Source organism: Panulirus ornatus, chromosome 2 (genome assembly GCF_036320965.1).
Source record: "Panulirus ornatus isolate Po-2019 chromosome 2, ASM3632096v1, whole genome shotgun sequence".
Classification (NCBI taxonomy): domain Eukaryota; kingdom Metazoa; phylum Arthropoda; class Malacostraca; order Decapoda; family Palinuridae; genus Panulirus; species Panulirus ornatus.
Window position 1 is genome coordinate 17,126,457 of NC_092225.1, and position 16,545 is coordinate 17,143,001.

Genomic DNA, 16,545 nt, shown 5'->3' on the forward strand with positions numbered 1-16,545 from the left:
TGCCTGCTGGTGGTTACACTGCAAGTAAGAAGTTATCTTTGTTGAGGTTGTATCATCAAACTGCAATATCATCAAAGAACTTCTCACTCTACAGGAGTCCATCCTTTCCCTGTTACAGACTGCAGCCTTGAAGCTACAGGAGCCTATGGAGAAGGGGTCCTGGGATATATATATATAAAGAAAAAAAAAGTTTGAACGTATAAACGTAGGGAGAGGATGAGTGAGGAAAGGTTGACAAAGAGGAAATGTCAGAAGTAAAGGGACTGAGGAGAAATGGGAGACAAAATTAGTGATGGAAGGATGGAGTAAATAAGATCTTGAGTGCTTAGGGCCTAACATGCAGGGTGATGGATGGCATTCACAGGACAGAGTGAAATGGAAAGATGTAGCAGACAGAGGGTGATGTGCTCTGAATGTACTGAACATGAATATATGAAGCAGCTGGGGAAGCCACAGTAGAATATGTGGTGTCAGTGCATTACGACTGACAGATAGAGATTTGATGCAAGCAAATGAGGCCTTTCATCATCTGATCCTCGCACCATCTCGCTAATGTGTGAAACAGCAAACAGGCATGAAAAATAATAATAATAATGCTATCATCTTACAGAGAGAGAGAAAAAAAAAGAAATTCATTTCATAAGACACTTGCATAGTTTGTCTGAGAGAAGAAAGAAAATCTGAGAATTGAAGTATATAACTATAAAAAAGCCAAGGAGGTAAAGAGGTAAAATTGAGCCAATGAAGGCAAAAAAAAAAAAAGTCTATGAAAATGTGTTTTTAAGGATTTTAAAGAAAGAACAAATTGTAAGGCAGGCTATTCTAAAGACTGCTGCCATAACTTCTGTAAGTGTACATGGTACCAAGAGTATATTCAATATACTCCAAACACTTTGTTTTCATCAACTAAAAGCCAGGTAAAGGACATAGCAAATATAAAACTCACCCTTATAAGCATATAAATGCCTATGTACGTGATGTCTCTGGCGCCAAACTATATGGTGCTCCCGCTCAATGAAAGGTTCCCAGGAATCATACATACGAGACTCATCTGTATACCCTAAACTTCCACTACAGATGCAATAGTCTACACCTGACATCTGCAAATAAATTTTTTTTTAAATAACAGGAATATAACATTATGGTCCCAATGATGCCTCTATTTATGTCTATTCACATCTATTCACCTATCACCTTAAACTTTGTACCCATTCATGTGAGATAAAATGTGCATAGACCATGTCAATTCATTCACACACATTCTCACTATATATCATATGTAATAAGCACAAAGCCACTTAATTCTTTACACACATTACCATTGCATTATCAAATGTAATAAATGTTACATGGCCATTCACATCTATAAATGTATTCATTAAGATTTCCATTTGCATGCTACACTGATATATGAAGTTGCAAACACATCTCAATGAAAGTGATGAAAAGTACACAATCCTTATTCATTTCAATTACTAAGAAAGCAAAAGAGTGACAAAGAAGCAAGTCTTAACAATAGAACAGAAGGTACTATACTATAATTGATGGAAATATATTCAGCAACCATAACATAATAAAATGAGGGTAGGCATAACTGCCAGGGTCAGGGACCTTCCCCTTCTTCCTATAAGATTCCATGATATCAATATTATCTTTCTAAAAGCTATAATCTTTTTCACTTTTTTGCCTTTTTCTGTGTTAGCGAGGAAGCACCATGATCAGACAAAGAAAAGGCCTCATTTGCTCACATCCATTCCAGAGCTGTCATGTGCAAATCAATGAAACAACAGCCTCCTATCCACAAGTAGGCCCCACAGACCTTTCTGTGGTTTCCCCTAGACAGCAAGTCATCCTCTTATACTACAATGCTCCAATTCACTCTATCCCATGCATGCTTTCACTCTCCTTTATGTTCAAGCACCAAGCATTCGAAATCTTATCTATTCCATCCTTTCCCCTCTAATTTGGTTATCCCCGTAAAGTATATTCTAAATACTTTTTTCATTCTTGTTTGATGAAGATAATTTATGACAAAAGGTTCTGTTGACTAAAAATGATTTTGCATAAATCATGAGCTGCTAAGACTAACTTGGGAGAACTTGATGAGTTGACAGAGAAGGATTATGTTCTTTTCTGATGAGTCTATGAGGAGTAAATATCATAAAGTACAAGTATCCTTTACTAATACAGTGTATGCTAATTATATCTATCTATCACTGATGCCCATTCCCTTTGAAAACTCCCTTGAAGGGGTGGCCAGAGCAAAAGTCTTCATAAATGGTGAACTCCAACTGCTAATTACAGTAAACAGCAAACTTCTACTTTGCTAGATCTGTTGTGTGATTAATTATTCTTTAACTGTGAGCACTTTCCCATTTCTCTTCATCTAAGCAGCTGATGAGGAACTCATTTGAATTATGTTAGTGTTTTTGTTTGTTGTCTAGGTGGGAATGATACAATTTTCCAAAATATAATCCAAAAGCAAAACTAATGGTAACTTATACACTGATTCATTAATGTAAAATTAATTTAAACAAACATTGATACTGTATGGTGGCCACCTTATCATCATTTGCGACGAAAGTTGATCTACTTTTCTGTGGAGTTTCAAAGACCTTTGAATCTATATTTTGGAAAGCTGATTTTCAGGTTTGCAATATAAAACTTGTGTATGGTATATATTTCTCTAAACATAATATGCATAATTCTTAAATACATTCACATCAAGTGGTTCTACTGAAAGAGAAAGTTACCTTCAGCAAGGCTGTTTCACTAACAATAGATAAGGAAGAGTACATTCTCATTAAAGAACTTCTCGCTCCAAAGGAGTCCACCATTTCCCTGCTTCTGCCAGGAATCCTTATGGGATCTGAGGTTGTCTAATATAATTTGTAACTATTAGCAAAAAACATATAAAAGACTGCTGTTTTATCATCACAATCAAAACTCTACTTGCTGGGAGCACATAACCAGTGAAGTTTAAGTTACAGGCAATTGTTTATTTCTGTATCTAAAGGTAAATAAAGTTATTTTTTCCAGTTTTTAATTATCAAATCAAATTCCCAAGTCATGCTTTTCAAGAAAAAAATCTTCACTGCACACTTCAGCACAAAAATACTGTACCTGCTGATCAATTACTTGTCTCTTCCCACAAGATTCACATTCAACGGTAGCTCTACAAAGGTCTCCAACACTATCAAGATCATTAGCAGCTCTGAAAATAAAATCACCACTCAATAGAAATCAACACTCAGCCAATACACATTTACATCCATCTGCACAAACATCCACATTACTTAAGGGGTGTCATTATCATATGAGTATATCTGATAACTTCAATATCAACCACAGGTTCTATTGAAATACTAAAAGCTTTCTTTTTCATTAATCCATTAAATGCTCTCTTCCAGTATCTAGTAGAATGACTCATGCAAGGTGTCTAGGTTTCAAATATTCACTTTGACCCAAGTCTGAGCAATCCTTATCAGCTCCCCTAATCTGATTCTAGAACTTGATTAATTTTCCCTGTGCTGTGCTTAGGGCTATCATTTCCTGTCAATTGCAAAGTGCAACTGACTCTCCTCCCCAGTCCCACTGGACTGCAAACCCCTGCTTCCCTTCAAGTCCCTCACATTTACATCCCCTACTAACCTGTCCATAAAAAAATTAAACAGCCATGGTGATATCACATTTCCTTGCTGCAGACCAACCTTTACCTGAAACCACTCACCCTCCTCTCTTCCTACTTGCATACACACCTTAATCTTGACAAAAACTTCTAACTGCTTCATTTAGCTTTTGTTCCATGTTATATATTCATAAAGACTTCCACAAAGTATTTTTATCAACCTTATCATATACTTTCTCCAGCTCCATGTAAGCCACACACAAATACTTCTCTTTCCTAATAATTTCTCACACAGATTCTTCAATGCAAACACTCAAACCACTTCTGAAACTACACTTTTCCTCAAGCCTCCTGTTCTGTGCATGTCACAATCCTCTGAATCCCATACAACTCAGCAGGTATACTCAACAAACTTACACCACCCCATACAACTTAGCAGGTACACTCAACAAACTTATACCCTTGTAATATGAACATTCATTTGTGTTCTCTTGCCTTTACACTGGGAAACTATATAATCTTTCTGTCAAACCTTCGGCACCTGACCTTGAGCCATATATACAATGAAAATCCTAACTGACCAATCAACAACAGCATCTTCCCTTTTCTTGTGATCCTATCCATTCCAGCCGTTTAGCTGCAGTTCATTTTATGCAAGGCATTTGCCACCTCTTCTCTTTTCACCAAACTAAATGCCATGACTCTCTTGCTCTGGAAGTCTCCACATTTCAAATATCCCACATCTGCCATCCCATTATCTAACACATTCAACAATCCTTCAAATTACTCATTCCTTCTCCTCTTCACCTCTTCTTTGCCTCTTATTACTTTCCCATCTGCTCCTTTCATTGCTCATATTTGTTTTCTTTTTCTCCTCACCATATTCACCTCCTTTCAAAACATTTTCTTATTCTTCCAGAAGTTTACCAATGCTACCACCCCAACTTTCACTTGCCCTCTTTTTCAGCCCTGACCTTCTGCCTCTTCTTCTTTTATACTTCTCCCACTCAATTGCATTTTTTCCCTGCAAAAATCGTCCAAATGCCTCTCTCTTCTCTTTCACTAATACTCTTACTTCTTCATCCCACCACACACTACCCTTTCTAAACAGCCCACCTCCCACTCTTCTCATGCCACAAGCATCTTTTGCGCAATCCATCACTGATTCCCTAAATACATCCCATTCCTCCCCGACTCCCCTTACTTCCATTGTTCTCACCTTTTTCCATTCTGTACACAGTCTCTCCTGGTACTTCCCCACACAGGTCTCCTTCCCAAGCTCACTTACTCTCACCACCTTCTTCACCCCAACATTCACTCCTCTTTTCTGAAAACCCATACTAATCTTCACCTTAGCCTCCACAAGATAATGATCAGACATCCCTCCAGTTGCACCTCTCAGCACATTAACATCCAAAAGTCTCTCTTTCGCACGCCTGTCAATTAACACGTAATCCAATAACGCTCTCTGGCCATCTCTCCTACTTACATAAGTATACTTATGTATATCTCGCTTTTTAAACCAGGTATTCCCAATCATCAGTCCTTTTTCAGCACATAAATCTACAAGCTCTTCACCATTTCCATTTACAACACTGAACACCCCATGCATACCAATTATTCCCTCAACTGCCACATTACTCACCTTTGCATTCAAATCACCCATCACTATAACCCGGTCTCGTGCATCAAAACCGCTAACACACTCATTTAGCTGCTCCCAAAACACTTGCCTCTCATGATCTTTCTTCTCATGCCCAGGTGCATATGCACCAATAATCACCCACCTCTCTCCATCAACTTTCAATTTTACCCATATTAATCGAGAATTTACTTTCTTACATTCTATCACATACTCCCACAACTCCTGTTTCAGGAGTATTGCTACTCCTTCCCTTGCTCTTGTCCTCTCACTAACCCCTGACTTCACTCCCCAGACATTTCCAAACCACTCTTCCCCTTTACCCTTGAGCTTCGTTTCACTCAGAGCCAAAACATCCAGGTTCCTTTCCTCAAACATACTACCTATCTCTCCTTTTTTCACATCTTGGTTACATCCACACACATTTAGGCACCCCACTCTGAGCCTTCGAGGAGGATGATCACTCCCCGCGTGACTCCTTCTTCTGTTTCCCATTTTAGAAAGTTAATACAAGGAGGGGAGGATTTCCGGCCCCCCGCTCCCGTCCCCTCTAGTCGCTTTCTACGACACGCGAGGAATACGTGGGAAGTATTCTTTCACCCTTATCCCCAGGGATAATATACATATATATATACATATACACACACACACACACACACACACATATGCACATACACACACACACACACACATACATATATATACATATGAAAAATGTAAGAACAATTTAGAAACAAACTTTTAGCTTGAAATGAATGAAAAAAAAAAAAAATGAATGAATGTCACATAATGGTTCAACCTCTGGCTATGGAAAAGGAAATGTACAATTTATTCACACAAACGTCAATAGCAGTTCTCATCAATTTCACCACTGTGTCAGTAAGCTTCAATGTCTAAGCTACATTTTTCTCCAACTTCACTATTTTCTTGTCAAAAACACCATGCATGAAAACTATCACTCCATTAACACAACTATAAACATTTACTTCCCCTTTAAAAGTTCTAAACATAATATGCATAATTCTTAAATACATTCACATCAAGTGGTTCTACTGAAAGAGAAAGTTACCTTCAGCAAGGCTGTTTCACTAACAATAGATAAGGAAGAGTACATTCTCATTAAAGAACTTCTCGCTCCAAAGGAGTCCACCATTTCCCTGCTTCTGCCAGGAATCCTTATGGGATCTGAGGTTGTCTAATATAATTTGTAACTATTAGCAAAAAACATATAAAAGACTGCTGTTTTATCATCACAATCAAAACTCTACTTGCTGGGAGCACATAACCAGTGAAGTTTAAGTTACAGGCAATTGTTTATTTCTGTATCTAAAGGTAAATAAAGTTATTTTTTCCAGTTTTTAATTATCAAATCAAATTCCCAAGTCATGCTTTTCAAGAAAAAAATCTTCACTGCACACTTCAGCACAAAAATACTGTACCTGCTGATCAATTACTTGTCTCTTCCCACAAGATTCACATTCAACGGTAGCTCTACAAAGGTCTCCAACACTATCAAGATCATTAGCAGCTCTGAAAATAAAATCACCACTCAATAGAAATCAACACTCAGCCAATACACATTTACATCCATCTGCACAAACATCCACATTACTTAAGGGGTGTCATTATCATATGAGTATATCTGATAACTTCAATATCAACCACAGGTTCTATTGAAATACTAAAAGCTTTCTTTTTCATTAATCCATTAAATGCTCTCTTCCAGTATCTAGTAGAATGACTCATGCAAGGTGTCTAGGTTTCAAATATTCACTTTGACCCAAGTCTGAGCAATCCTTATCAGCTCCCCTAATCTGATTCTAGAACTTGATTAATTTTCCCTGTGCTGTGCTTAGGGCTATCATTTCCTGTCAATTGCAAAGTGCAACTGACTCTCCTCCCCAGTCCCACTGGACTGCAAACCCCTGCTTCCCTTCAAGTCCCTCACATTTACATCCCCTACTAACCTGTCCATAAAAAAATTAAACAGCCATGGTGATATCACATTTCCTTGCTGCAGACCAACCTTTACCTGAAACCACTCACCCTCCTCTCTTCCTACTTGCATACACACCTTAATCTTGACAAAAACTTCTAACTGCTTCATTTAGCTTTTGTTCCATGTTATATATTCATAAAGACTTCCACAAAGTATTTTTATCAACCTTATCATATACTTTCTCCAGCTCCATGTAAGCCACACACAAATACTTCTCTTTCCTAATAATTTCTCACACAGATTCTTCAATGCAAACACTCAAACCACTTCTGAAACTACACTTTTCCTCAAGCCTCCTGTTCTGTGCATGTCACAATCCTCTGAATCCCATACAACTCAGCAGGTATACTCAACAAACTTACACCACCCCATACAACTTAGCAGGTACACTCAACAAACTTATACCCTTGTAATATGAACATTCATTTGTGTTCTCTTGCCTTTACACTGGGAAACTATATAATCTTTCTGTCAAACCTTCGGCACCTGACCTTGAGCCATATATACAATGAAAATCCTAACTGACCAATCAACAACAGCATCTTCCCTTTTCTTGTGATCCTATCCATTCCAGCCGTTTAGCTGCAGTTCATTTTATGCAAGGCATTTGCCACCTCTTCTCTTTTCACCAAACTAAATGCCATGACTCTCTTGCTCTGGAAGTCTCCACATTTCAAATATCCCACATCTGCCATCCCATTATCTAACACATTCAACAATCCTTCAAATTACTCATTCCTTCTCCTCTTCACCTCTTCTTTGCCTCTTATTACTTTCCCATCTGCTCCTTTCATTGCTCATATTTGTTTTCTTTTTCTCCTCACCATATTCACCTCCTTTCAAAACATTTTCTTATTCTTCCAGAAGTTTACCAATGCTACCACCCCAACTTTCACTTGCCCTCTTTTTCAGCCCCTGTACCTTCTGCCTCTTCTTCCTGTATACCTTCCAAAAACTTGCATTCCTTTGCTGCAGGTAATAATCACACAACTCTCCTTTCTCATTCACTAACAAATTAACTTCCTTATCCCATCACATATTTTCATTTCTTACACACCCACATCCCACCTTCTGCATGCCACACACTTCTCTTGTGTTTTCACACTACTTCCTTAAGTACTTCCCATTTCTCGCTCTCTCTCCCCCTACTTATGTCTACCCTTATCTTTTGCAATTTTTTACTCTATCTTTCCTAGTGTCTCCCAAACAAGCCTCTTTTCCAAGCACACTCACTTTTACCAACCTCTTATCACCAATATCATTTCCTCTTTTCCTGACACCTCTATAGTCTTTTACCCTTGCCTCCTCCATGAGGTGGTCAGACATCCCATGAGGTGCCCCTCTCAGAACATTTACATCCTCAAGTTTCTCTTTAGCATGCTAATTGCTAAAACACAATTCAGTAATGCTCACTTACCTTAACCCCACTCACCCAAATTATCTGTTCTTTTTTTAGCACACAATTCCAGAAGCTGTTCACCATTTACGTTCACAGTGGGTACTCCATGCCAACCCCCAGTCATACCCTCAATTGTCATATCACCTATTCTTGCATTTAAATCACACAATGTTATTACTCAATCCTTCTCATGAAAAGTGTTGACACACACTTTGCTCCTCCCAAAACTCTCACCAGTCTCACACACACATTTTGCTCCTCCCAAAACTCACCAGTCTCCCCACTTCTCTTGCTAACAATCAACCTTATAAGCCACTTTCATCATCACCCACATCAGTCTGAGACTGAATTCCTTCCATTGTTTCATACATTCCCACAACTCCTCTATCAGCAGTAATGCCAACCAATCCATTGTTCTTACCCTCACACTAACCCCAGAATTTATCATTTATCCCTAGTCCATAGTACATTCCGAAACCATTCTTCCTCTTTCCTAGAGAGCTTTGTTTCACTCACAGCCAAAATATCTAGGTTCTTCTCGCCAAACACACTACCATACCTATACCTTCTTTCTCATGCCCATCTAGACATACCAGCATGTGCCTTCAAGACAGATAAGAACTGTTCACTTGACTCCTTCCATTCCATCTTTTAAAAATTGAAATACATAAAGATGAGGAGGGGGTCTGGGCCATAATCCCACCTCTGTGAATTGCTTTCTGTGACAGGTAGGGAATGTGAGGATATTCTTTTTCCCTATCCTGAGGTATAGGAAAGAAATATCAGCATGATGTACTATGTCTTATCAATATACAATACAGTATATCATGCATCATTTCAAAGTGGGATCTACTTCATTTTTGCAATATGAAAAATAAGTTGTGCACACTAAAGAACAAATTCTACTGCATTTAAGAAGCTAGGTTTTGTCTGACAACATCATAAAACAACCTTCTTTTCCTATAACAATGGTCCTAATTTCATGGCTGTTAGCCAATTTTCTTCACAGTATCATAATGTGATATCTTTAGTGACAAATTTATTTTGTGATCAGCAATCACTTAAGGTCAAACATTAGCTTAGCAAAAGTACAAAAATATGCTTTAATGTCTGTAAATGTCTTTCATTACAACCTGATATATTTTTTCCATCATACTTTTGGTAACTGTTTTCCCCACATTTGTGAGGTAGCATCAGGAACAGATAACACTTTCACTATCTAGCTGGCATGTATAATATACCATTAAAAACACATAAACTTTGCTGGTATATCCATAGGACTTTTATGGATTCTTACCTATGCAATTTTTCTTCTGATATTTTCTCCTTTTCCCAGTCAAAATTTGAAAAGCAAACTGCAGAGAGAAGAAGGTGCCGTCCCCGAAACACTAGTATTCGTCTGAAGTTTGCAAACATTGTCCGAGCAGCCTGTGAAATAATGCAGAAAATTTTGGGGCGATTAAGATTATGTCAAAGTTTAAAAGATACCTATGATAAAAATGGGTGATGAACTTTTAGAAACTGACTAGTATGAAGAGGGATGGATAGGGTTCAAATTTCAATATTTGGAGAACATATCTAGCACATTTTGGAAACAAACAAATCCCAGTAAATAATCAATATAAGAATTTCCATGACACAGTATGCTACAGTTTACTGCATATGCAAAATTCTCAAGCTAGACCTCACCTGTAATAACTTTTCACTTTCTCCATGTCCATCAAGCTGTCAAATTCTAAGGATCTAAGCTTCTTTGGAATGTAAAACAAGTTCTCTCATTAGTTAGTTAAGCATCAATTTTGATCATTACTTCATAGCCAAATAATTAACCCAAAATCAAATTGCTTCCAAAAAATAACTCCAAAAATCTTCATCAAATCCAAGATTTTTTATTTTAGAGGTTTAGATCTACACCAAAGTTCATATTGAGTCTAAGACCAGACTCAAATACTACACCACTAATCAACTAATTACACCACATCAACATGTCTATGTGCTTTAGTATATACTAAAGTACAGTGTTATATTGTATGATTTATCAAGATCAATACCTAGGGCATTTCTGAATCTTCATTTGATGGTCAAAAATCTTGGAATGGACCTATGACACTGAGTATTCTTTACATACTTCAAGATACAATTAATGACATCTTACCTCTTCTCCCCACAAGCGTGAATATACAGAATATAGCTGTAAACCATGACGGAACTTTTGAGAAGTATGGACTTCAAACTGACGTGCAATTATTCGCAGCAGGAAACAAGTAATTTCCTTCAGTCTCTCCACCACTTGTGACTGTTGGCCCTGACCCACCAGTAACACAAGCAAGCTCCAGTTCTTCATTCTGCTGTTACCTGTAAATAGTACACCAATTTCTATACTACTTTAAAATTCATTTATCTACTTAAATCTTTTTAACTCACTACTTTCTAAAAGGGGAAACAGAAGAAGGAGTCACGCTGGGAGTGCTCATCCTCCTTGAAGGCTCAGATTGGGGTGTCTAAATGTGTGTGGATGTAAACAGGATGAGAAAAAAGGAGAGATAGGTAGTATGTTTGAGGAAAGGAACCTGGATGTTTTGGCTCTGAGTGAAACGAAGCTCAAGGGTAAAGGGGAAGAGTGGTTTGGGAATGTCTTGGGAGTAAAGTCAGAGGTTAGTGAGAGGACAAGAGCAAGGGAAGGAGTAGCACTACTCCTGAAACAGGAGTGGTGGGAGTATGTTATAAAGTGTAAGAAAGTAAACTCGAGATTGATATGGGTAAAACTGAAAGTTGATGGAGAGAGATGGGTGATTATTGGTGCATATGCACCTGGGCATGAGAAGAAAGATCATGAGAGGCAAGTGTTTTGGGAGCAGCTGAATGAGTGTGTTATTGGTTTTGATGCACAAGACTGGGTTATAGTGATGGGTGATTTGAATGCAAAGGTGAGTAATGTGGCAGTTGAGGGAATAATTGGTATACATGGGATGTTTAGTGTTGTAAATGGATATGGTGAAGAGCTTGTAGATTTATGTGCTGAAAAAGGACTGGTGATTGGGAATACCTGGTTTAAAAAGCGAGATATACATAAGTATACGTATGTAAGTAGGAGAGATGGTCAGAGAGCGTTATTGGATTACGTGTTAATTGATAGGCGCGCGAAAGAAAGGTTTTTGGATGTTAATGTGCTGAGAGGTGCAACTGGAGGGATGTCTGATCATTATCTTGTGGAGGCGAAGGTGAAGATTTGTAGGGGTTTTCAGAAAAGAAGAGAGAATGTTGGGGTGAAGAGAGTGGTGAGAGTAAGTGAGCTTGGGAAGGAGACTTGTGTGAGGAAGTACCAGGAGAGACTGAGTACAGAATGGAAAAAGGTGAGAACAAAGGAGGTAAGGGGAGTGGGGGAGGAATGGGATGTATTTAGGGAAGCAGTGATGGCTTGCACAAAAGATGCTTGTGGCATGAGAAGCGTGGGAGGTGGGTTGATTAGAAAGGGTAGTGAGTGGTGGGATGAAGAAGTAAGATTATTAGTGAAAGAGAGGAGAGAGGCATTTAGACAATTTTTGCAGGTAAAAAATGCAAATGAGGGGGAGATGCATAAAAGAAACAGGCACGAGGCCAAGAGAAAGGTGCAAGAGGTGAAAAAGAGGGCAAATGAGAGTTGGGGTGAGAGAGTATCATTAAATTTTAGGGAGAATAAAAAGATGTTTTGGAAGGAGGTAAATAAAGTGCATAAGACAAGGGAGCAAATGGGAACTTCAGTGAAGGGGGTTAATGGGGAGGTGATAACAAGTAGTGGTGATGTGAGAAGGAGATGGAGTGAGTATTTTGAAGGTTTTATGAATGTGTTTGATGACAGAGTGGCAGATATAGTGTTTTGGTCAAGGTGGTGTGCAAAGTGAGAGGGTTAGGGAAAATGATTTGGTAAATAGAGAAGAGGTAGTAAAAGCTTTGCGGAAGATGAAAGCCAGCAAGGCAGCAGGTTTGGATGGTATTGCAGTGGCATTTATTAAAAAAGGGGGTGTCTGTATTGTTGACTGGTTGGTAAGGTTATTTAATGTATGTATGAATCATGGTGAGGTGCCTGAGGAATGGCGGAATGCTTGCATATTGCCATTGTACAAAGGCAAAGGGGATAAGAGTGAGTGCTCAAATTACAGAGGTATAAGTTTGTTGAGTATTCTGGGTAAATTATATGGGAGGGTATGATTTGAGAGGGTGAAGGAATGTACAGAGCATCAGACTGGGGAAGAGCAGTGTGGTTTCAGAAGTGGTAGAGGCTGTGTGGATCAGGTGTTTGCTTTGAAGAATGTATGTGAGAAATACTTAGAAAAGCAAAAGGATTTGTATGTAGCATTTATGGATCTGGAGAAGGCATATGATAGAGTTGATAGAGATGCTCTGTGGAAGGTATTAAGAATATATGGTGTAAGAGGCAAGTTGTTAGAAGCAGTGAAAAGTTTTTATCGAGGATGTAAGGCATGTGTACACGTAGGAAGAGAGGAAAGTGATTGGTTCTCAGTGAATGTAGGTTTGCGGCAGGGGTGTGTGACGTCTCCATGGTTGTTTAATTTGTTTATGGATGGGGTTGTTAGGGAGGTGAATGCAAGAGTTTTGGAAAGAGGGGCAAGTATGAAGTCTGTTGTGGATGAGAGAGCTTGGGAAGTGAGTCAGTTGTTGTTCGCTGATGATACAGCGCTGGTGGCTGATTCATGTGAGAAACTGCAGAAGCTGGTGACTGAGTTTGGTAAAGTGTGTGAAAGAAGAAAGTTGAGAGTAAATGTGAATAAGAGCAAGGTTATTAGGTACAGTAGGGTTGAGGGATAAGTCAATTGGGAGGTAAGTTTGAATGGAGAAAAACTGGAGGAAGTAAAGTGTTTTAGATATCTGGGAGTGGATCTGGAAGCGTATAAAACCATGGAAGCGGAAGTGAATCATAGGGTGGGGGAGGGGGCGAAAATTCTGGGAGCCTTGAAGAATGTTTGGAAGTCGAGAACATCATCTCGGAAAGCAAAAATGGGTATGTTTGAAGGAACAGTGGTTCCAACAATGTTGTATGGTTGCGAGGCGTGGGCTATGGATAGAGTTGTGCGCAGGAGGGTGGACGTGCTGGAAATGAGATGTATGAGGACAATATGTGGTGTGAGGTGGTTTGATCGAGTAAGAAATATGGGTAAGAGAGATGTGTGGAAATAAAAAGAGTGTGGTTGAGAGAGCAGAAGAGGGTGTTTTGAAATGGTTTGGTCACATGAAGAGAATGAGTGAGGAAAGATTGACCAAGAGGATATATGTGTCGGAGGTGGAGGGAACGAGGAGAAGTGGGAGACCAAACTGGAGGTGGGAAGATGGAGTGAAAAAGCTTTTGAGTGATCGGGGCCTGAACATGCAGGAGGGTGAGACATGTGCAAGGAATAGAGTGAATTGGAACGATGTATACAGGGGTCGACGTGCTGTCAATGGATTGAACCAGGGCATGTGAAGCATCTGGGGTAAACCATGGAAAGTTCTGTGGGGCCTGGATGTGGAAAGGGAGCTGTGGTTTCGGTGCATTATTACATGACAGCTAGAGACTGAGTGTGAACGAATGGGGCCTTTTTTGTCTTTTCCTAGCGCTACCTCGCACACATGAGGAGGGAGGGGGTTGTTATTCCATGTGTGGCGAGGTGGCGATGGGAATAAATAAAGGCAGACACTATGAATTAGGTACATGTGTATATACGTATATTGTCTGTGTGAGTATATATATGTATACATTGAGATGTATAGGTATGTATATTTGCGTGTGTGAACGTGTATGTATATGCATGTGTATGTGGGTGGGTTGGGCCATTCTTTCGTCTGTTTCCTTGCGCTACCTCGCTAATGCGGGAGACAGCGACAAAGCAAAATAAATAAAATAAATAAATAAATATACTTTTAAACCAGCTATAACATATTTTCATTGTACCCTACTTGCACCATTGATCAAAGAACTTAAAGAGGAATCTTTTTCTTTTTGTTACCATTTGAATGAACTTATTCTTTTGTAGAAAAAGATGTACATACATAAGTGCCTGAGGAATGACAGAATGCATGCACAGTGCCACTGTACAAAGGCAAAGAGGATAAAGGTAAGTGTTCAAACTAGAGAGGCATAAGTCTGCTGAGTATTCTTGGGAAATTGTATGGGAGGGTACTGATTGAGAGGGTGAAGGCATGCACAGAGCATCAGATTGGGGAAGAGCAGTGTGGTTTCTGAAGTGGTAGGGGATGCGTGGATCAGGTGTTTGCTTAGAAAAATGTGTGTGAGGAATAATTAGAAAAACAGATGGATTTGTACGTAGCACATATGGATCTGGAGAAAGTATATGACAGATTTGATAGAGATGTTTTGTGAAAGGTCTTAAGAGTATATGGTGTGGGAGGTAAGCTGCTAGAAGCAGTGTTTCTTATTTACAAAGGCCCTGTGTGGAGTGCAGCCTTGAAGGTGTAAGAACCTTACCGAAGTGATCCTGGGGTTCCAAAAAATAATAATACTTTGGTATAAATACTCTAACAAAAAAAATAATCTTAAGAGCTATGTGGAAATCTAGATTCAGATATCAATGATTCTGCTCTTGAACCAACAAAAAAGCTGGTGAAATATCTCTAGAAAATCCTCCAATATTTGCTTGTGTAAGAAACACATATCAATTCTAATGGCCCGTCAAAGACATTGTTTTTATCTCCTTATAGTTTTTCAGTCTTCTGTTGATAAGATTCTTACTTATTCCTGTATCAGCCGCCAATGATACTGCAAATGATGATGTGAAAGTACGACAAGACTTTGGATTTAATATCAATTATAAGAACAAGGAATTCGCTCATTCCTTGGTTTGAATGTGTGTACTCATAATGCACAAACCACCCAACAAATGCGTCTGAACATGAAACCTTAATTATCATATACTTTTCAAATAACAAAAATAAGGTAAATTTTGGCTGCTTACTGAAGTGGTTTTTGTTAAGTTCTGTTGATTTATACACGTTTTTCAACTTGTTTCAATGAATCCCTAACTTTCCCTGATCCTCACGGGTTTCGAATCTATTGCTAATTATCGTATGATCAAATACGAAAAACTTATCATGCCACACATTCTATTCAATAAGCAATACACTACCACTGCAAAACATTATCATTTATTTTAATGGTAACAGGATGGCGGCAATAACGGGATATTTTACCTTACACAATAATTACCTTTTGATCTGGTGCTATGAACAGGCTTTACTTGAGGCACAATGGACGGCTTTCCGCTACTGGCCCGCAGATATGCAGATGATCTGGGCCTGGTCCGCAGCACCCTACACCCAACATGGCCACGACAAACCACTGCCAGGCCATTTCTGAAGGAATGAAAGCGGCTTGACCAAGAACCACTTTGGCCGATAAACATCCTGAAGCCACCGGCTCCACTCTGTTCTTACGACAAATTCAACGTTGCTCTTTAACTTTTACTTTGATGACACTGATAATACCATACATCCAGCTTTTGGAATAATGTTCTCTTCAAGCCGAAGTGTCATGGATCATCTTTCACTGCCTGACATTGTATGGTAAAAGCAGGAGGGAGAAATATCTAGGGCGGAGGTTTTACCCAGTGAACTTCATCAACAACAACATGGGTTCAGACGACATGCTGTGTCCGAAAGCTCTCTCTCGGCTTGGGGCTCGAAAAGACATAATAACAAGGCTGTATTCAATCTCTGGTTATCTCTCGTTGATTAGAGTTACAAGGTTTTATCAGATACTCTTCTGTCGACTCATGTATTATGTAATTTTGGGTTTTTAATCAAGATATCTAAAGATCTCACGTATGATATGATTCGTGAAGACAATCGAACTCGGCAAGAAATGAGTACCATCATGCGTTGCTATA

General features: G+C 38.9%; 1 protein-coding gene across 1 annotated transcript in view; it reads right to left on the reverse strand.

The window, feature by feature from the left end:
* Window positions 1-16,317, reverse strand: part of LOC139753734 (uncharacterized) — a 41,302-nt gene extending 24,985 nt beyond the window's left edge. The window contains exons 1-5 of the mRNA XM_071670526.1: window positions 15,867-16,317; window positions 10,824-11,023; window positions 9,966-10,096; window positions 6,710-6,800; window positions 947-1,100 (exon numbers count right to left, since the gene is read on the reverse strand). Of these exons, the coding sequence (XP_071526627.1) occupies window positions 947-1,100; window positions 6,710-6,800; window positions 9,966-10,096; window positions 10,824-11,023; window positions 15,867-16,062 (772 nt within the window). The 5' untranslated portion in view covers window positions 16,063-16,317. The remainder of the gene's footprint in view (window positions 1-946; window positions 1,101-6,709; window positions 6,801-9,965; window positions 10,097-10,823; window positions 11,024-15,866) is intronic.
* Window positions 16,318-16,545: the final 228 nt, after the last annotated feature.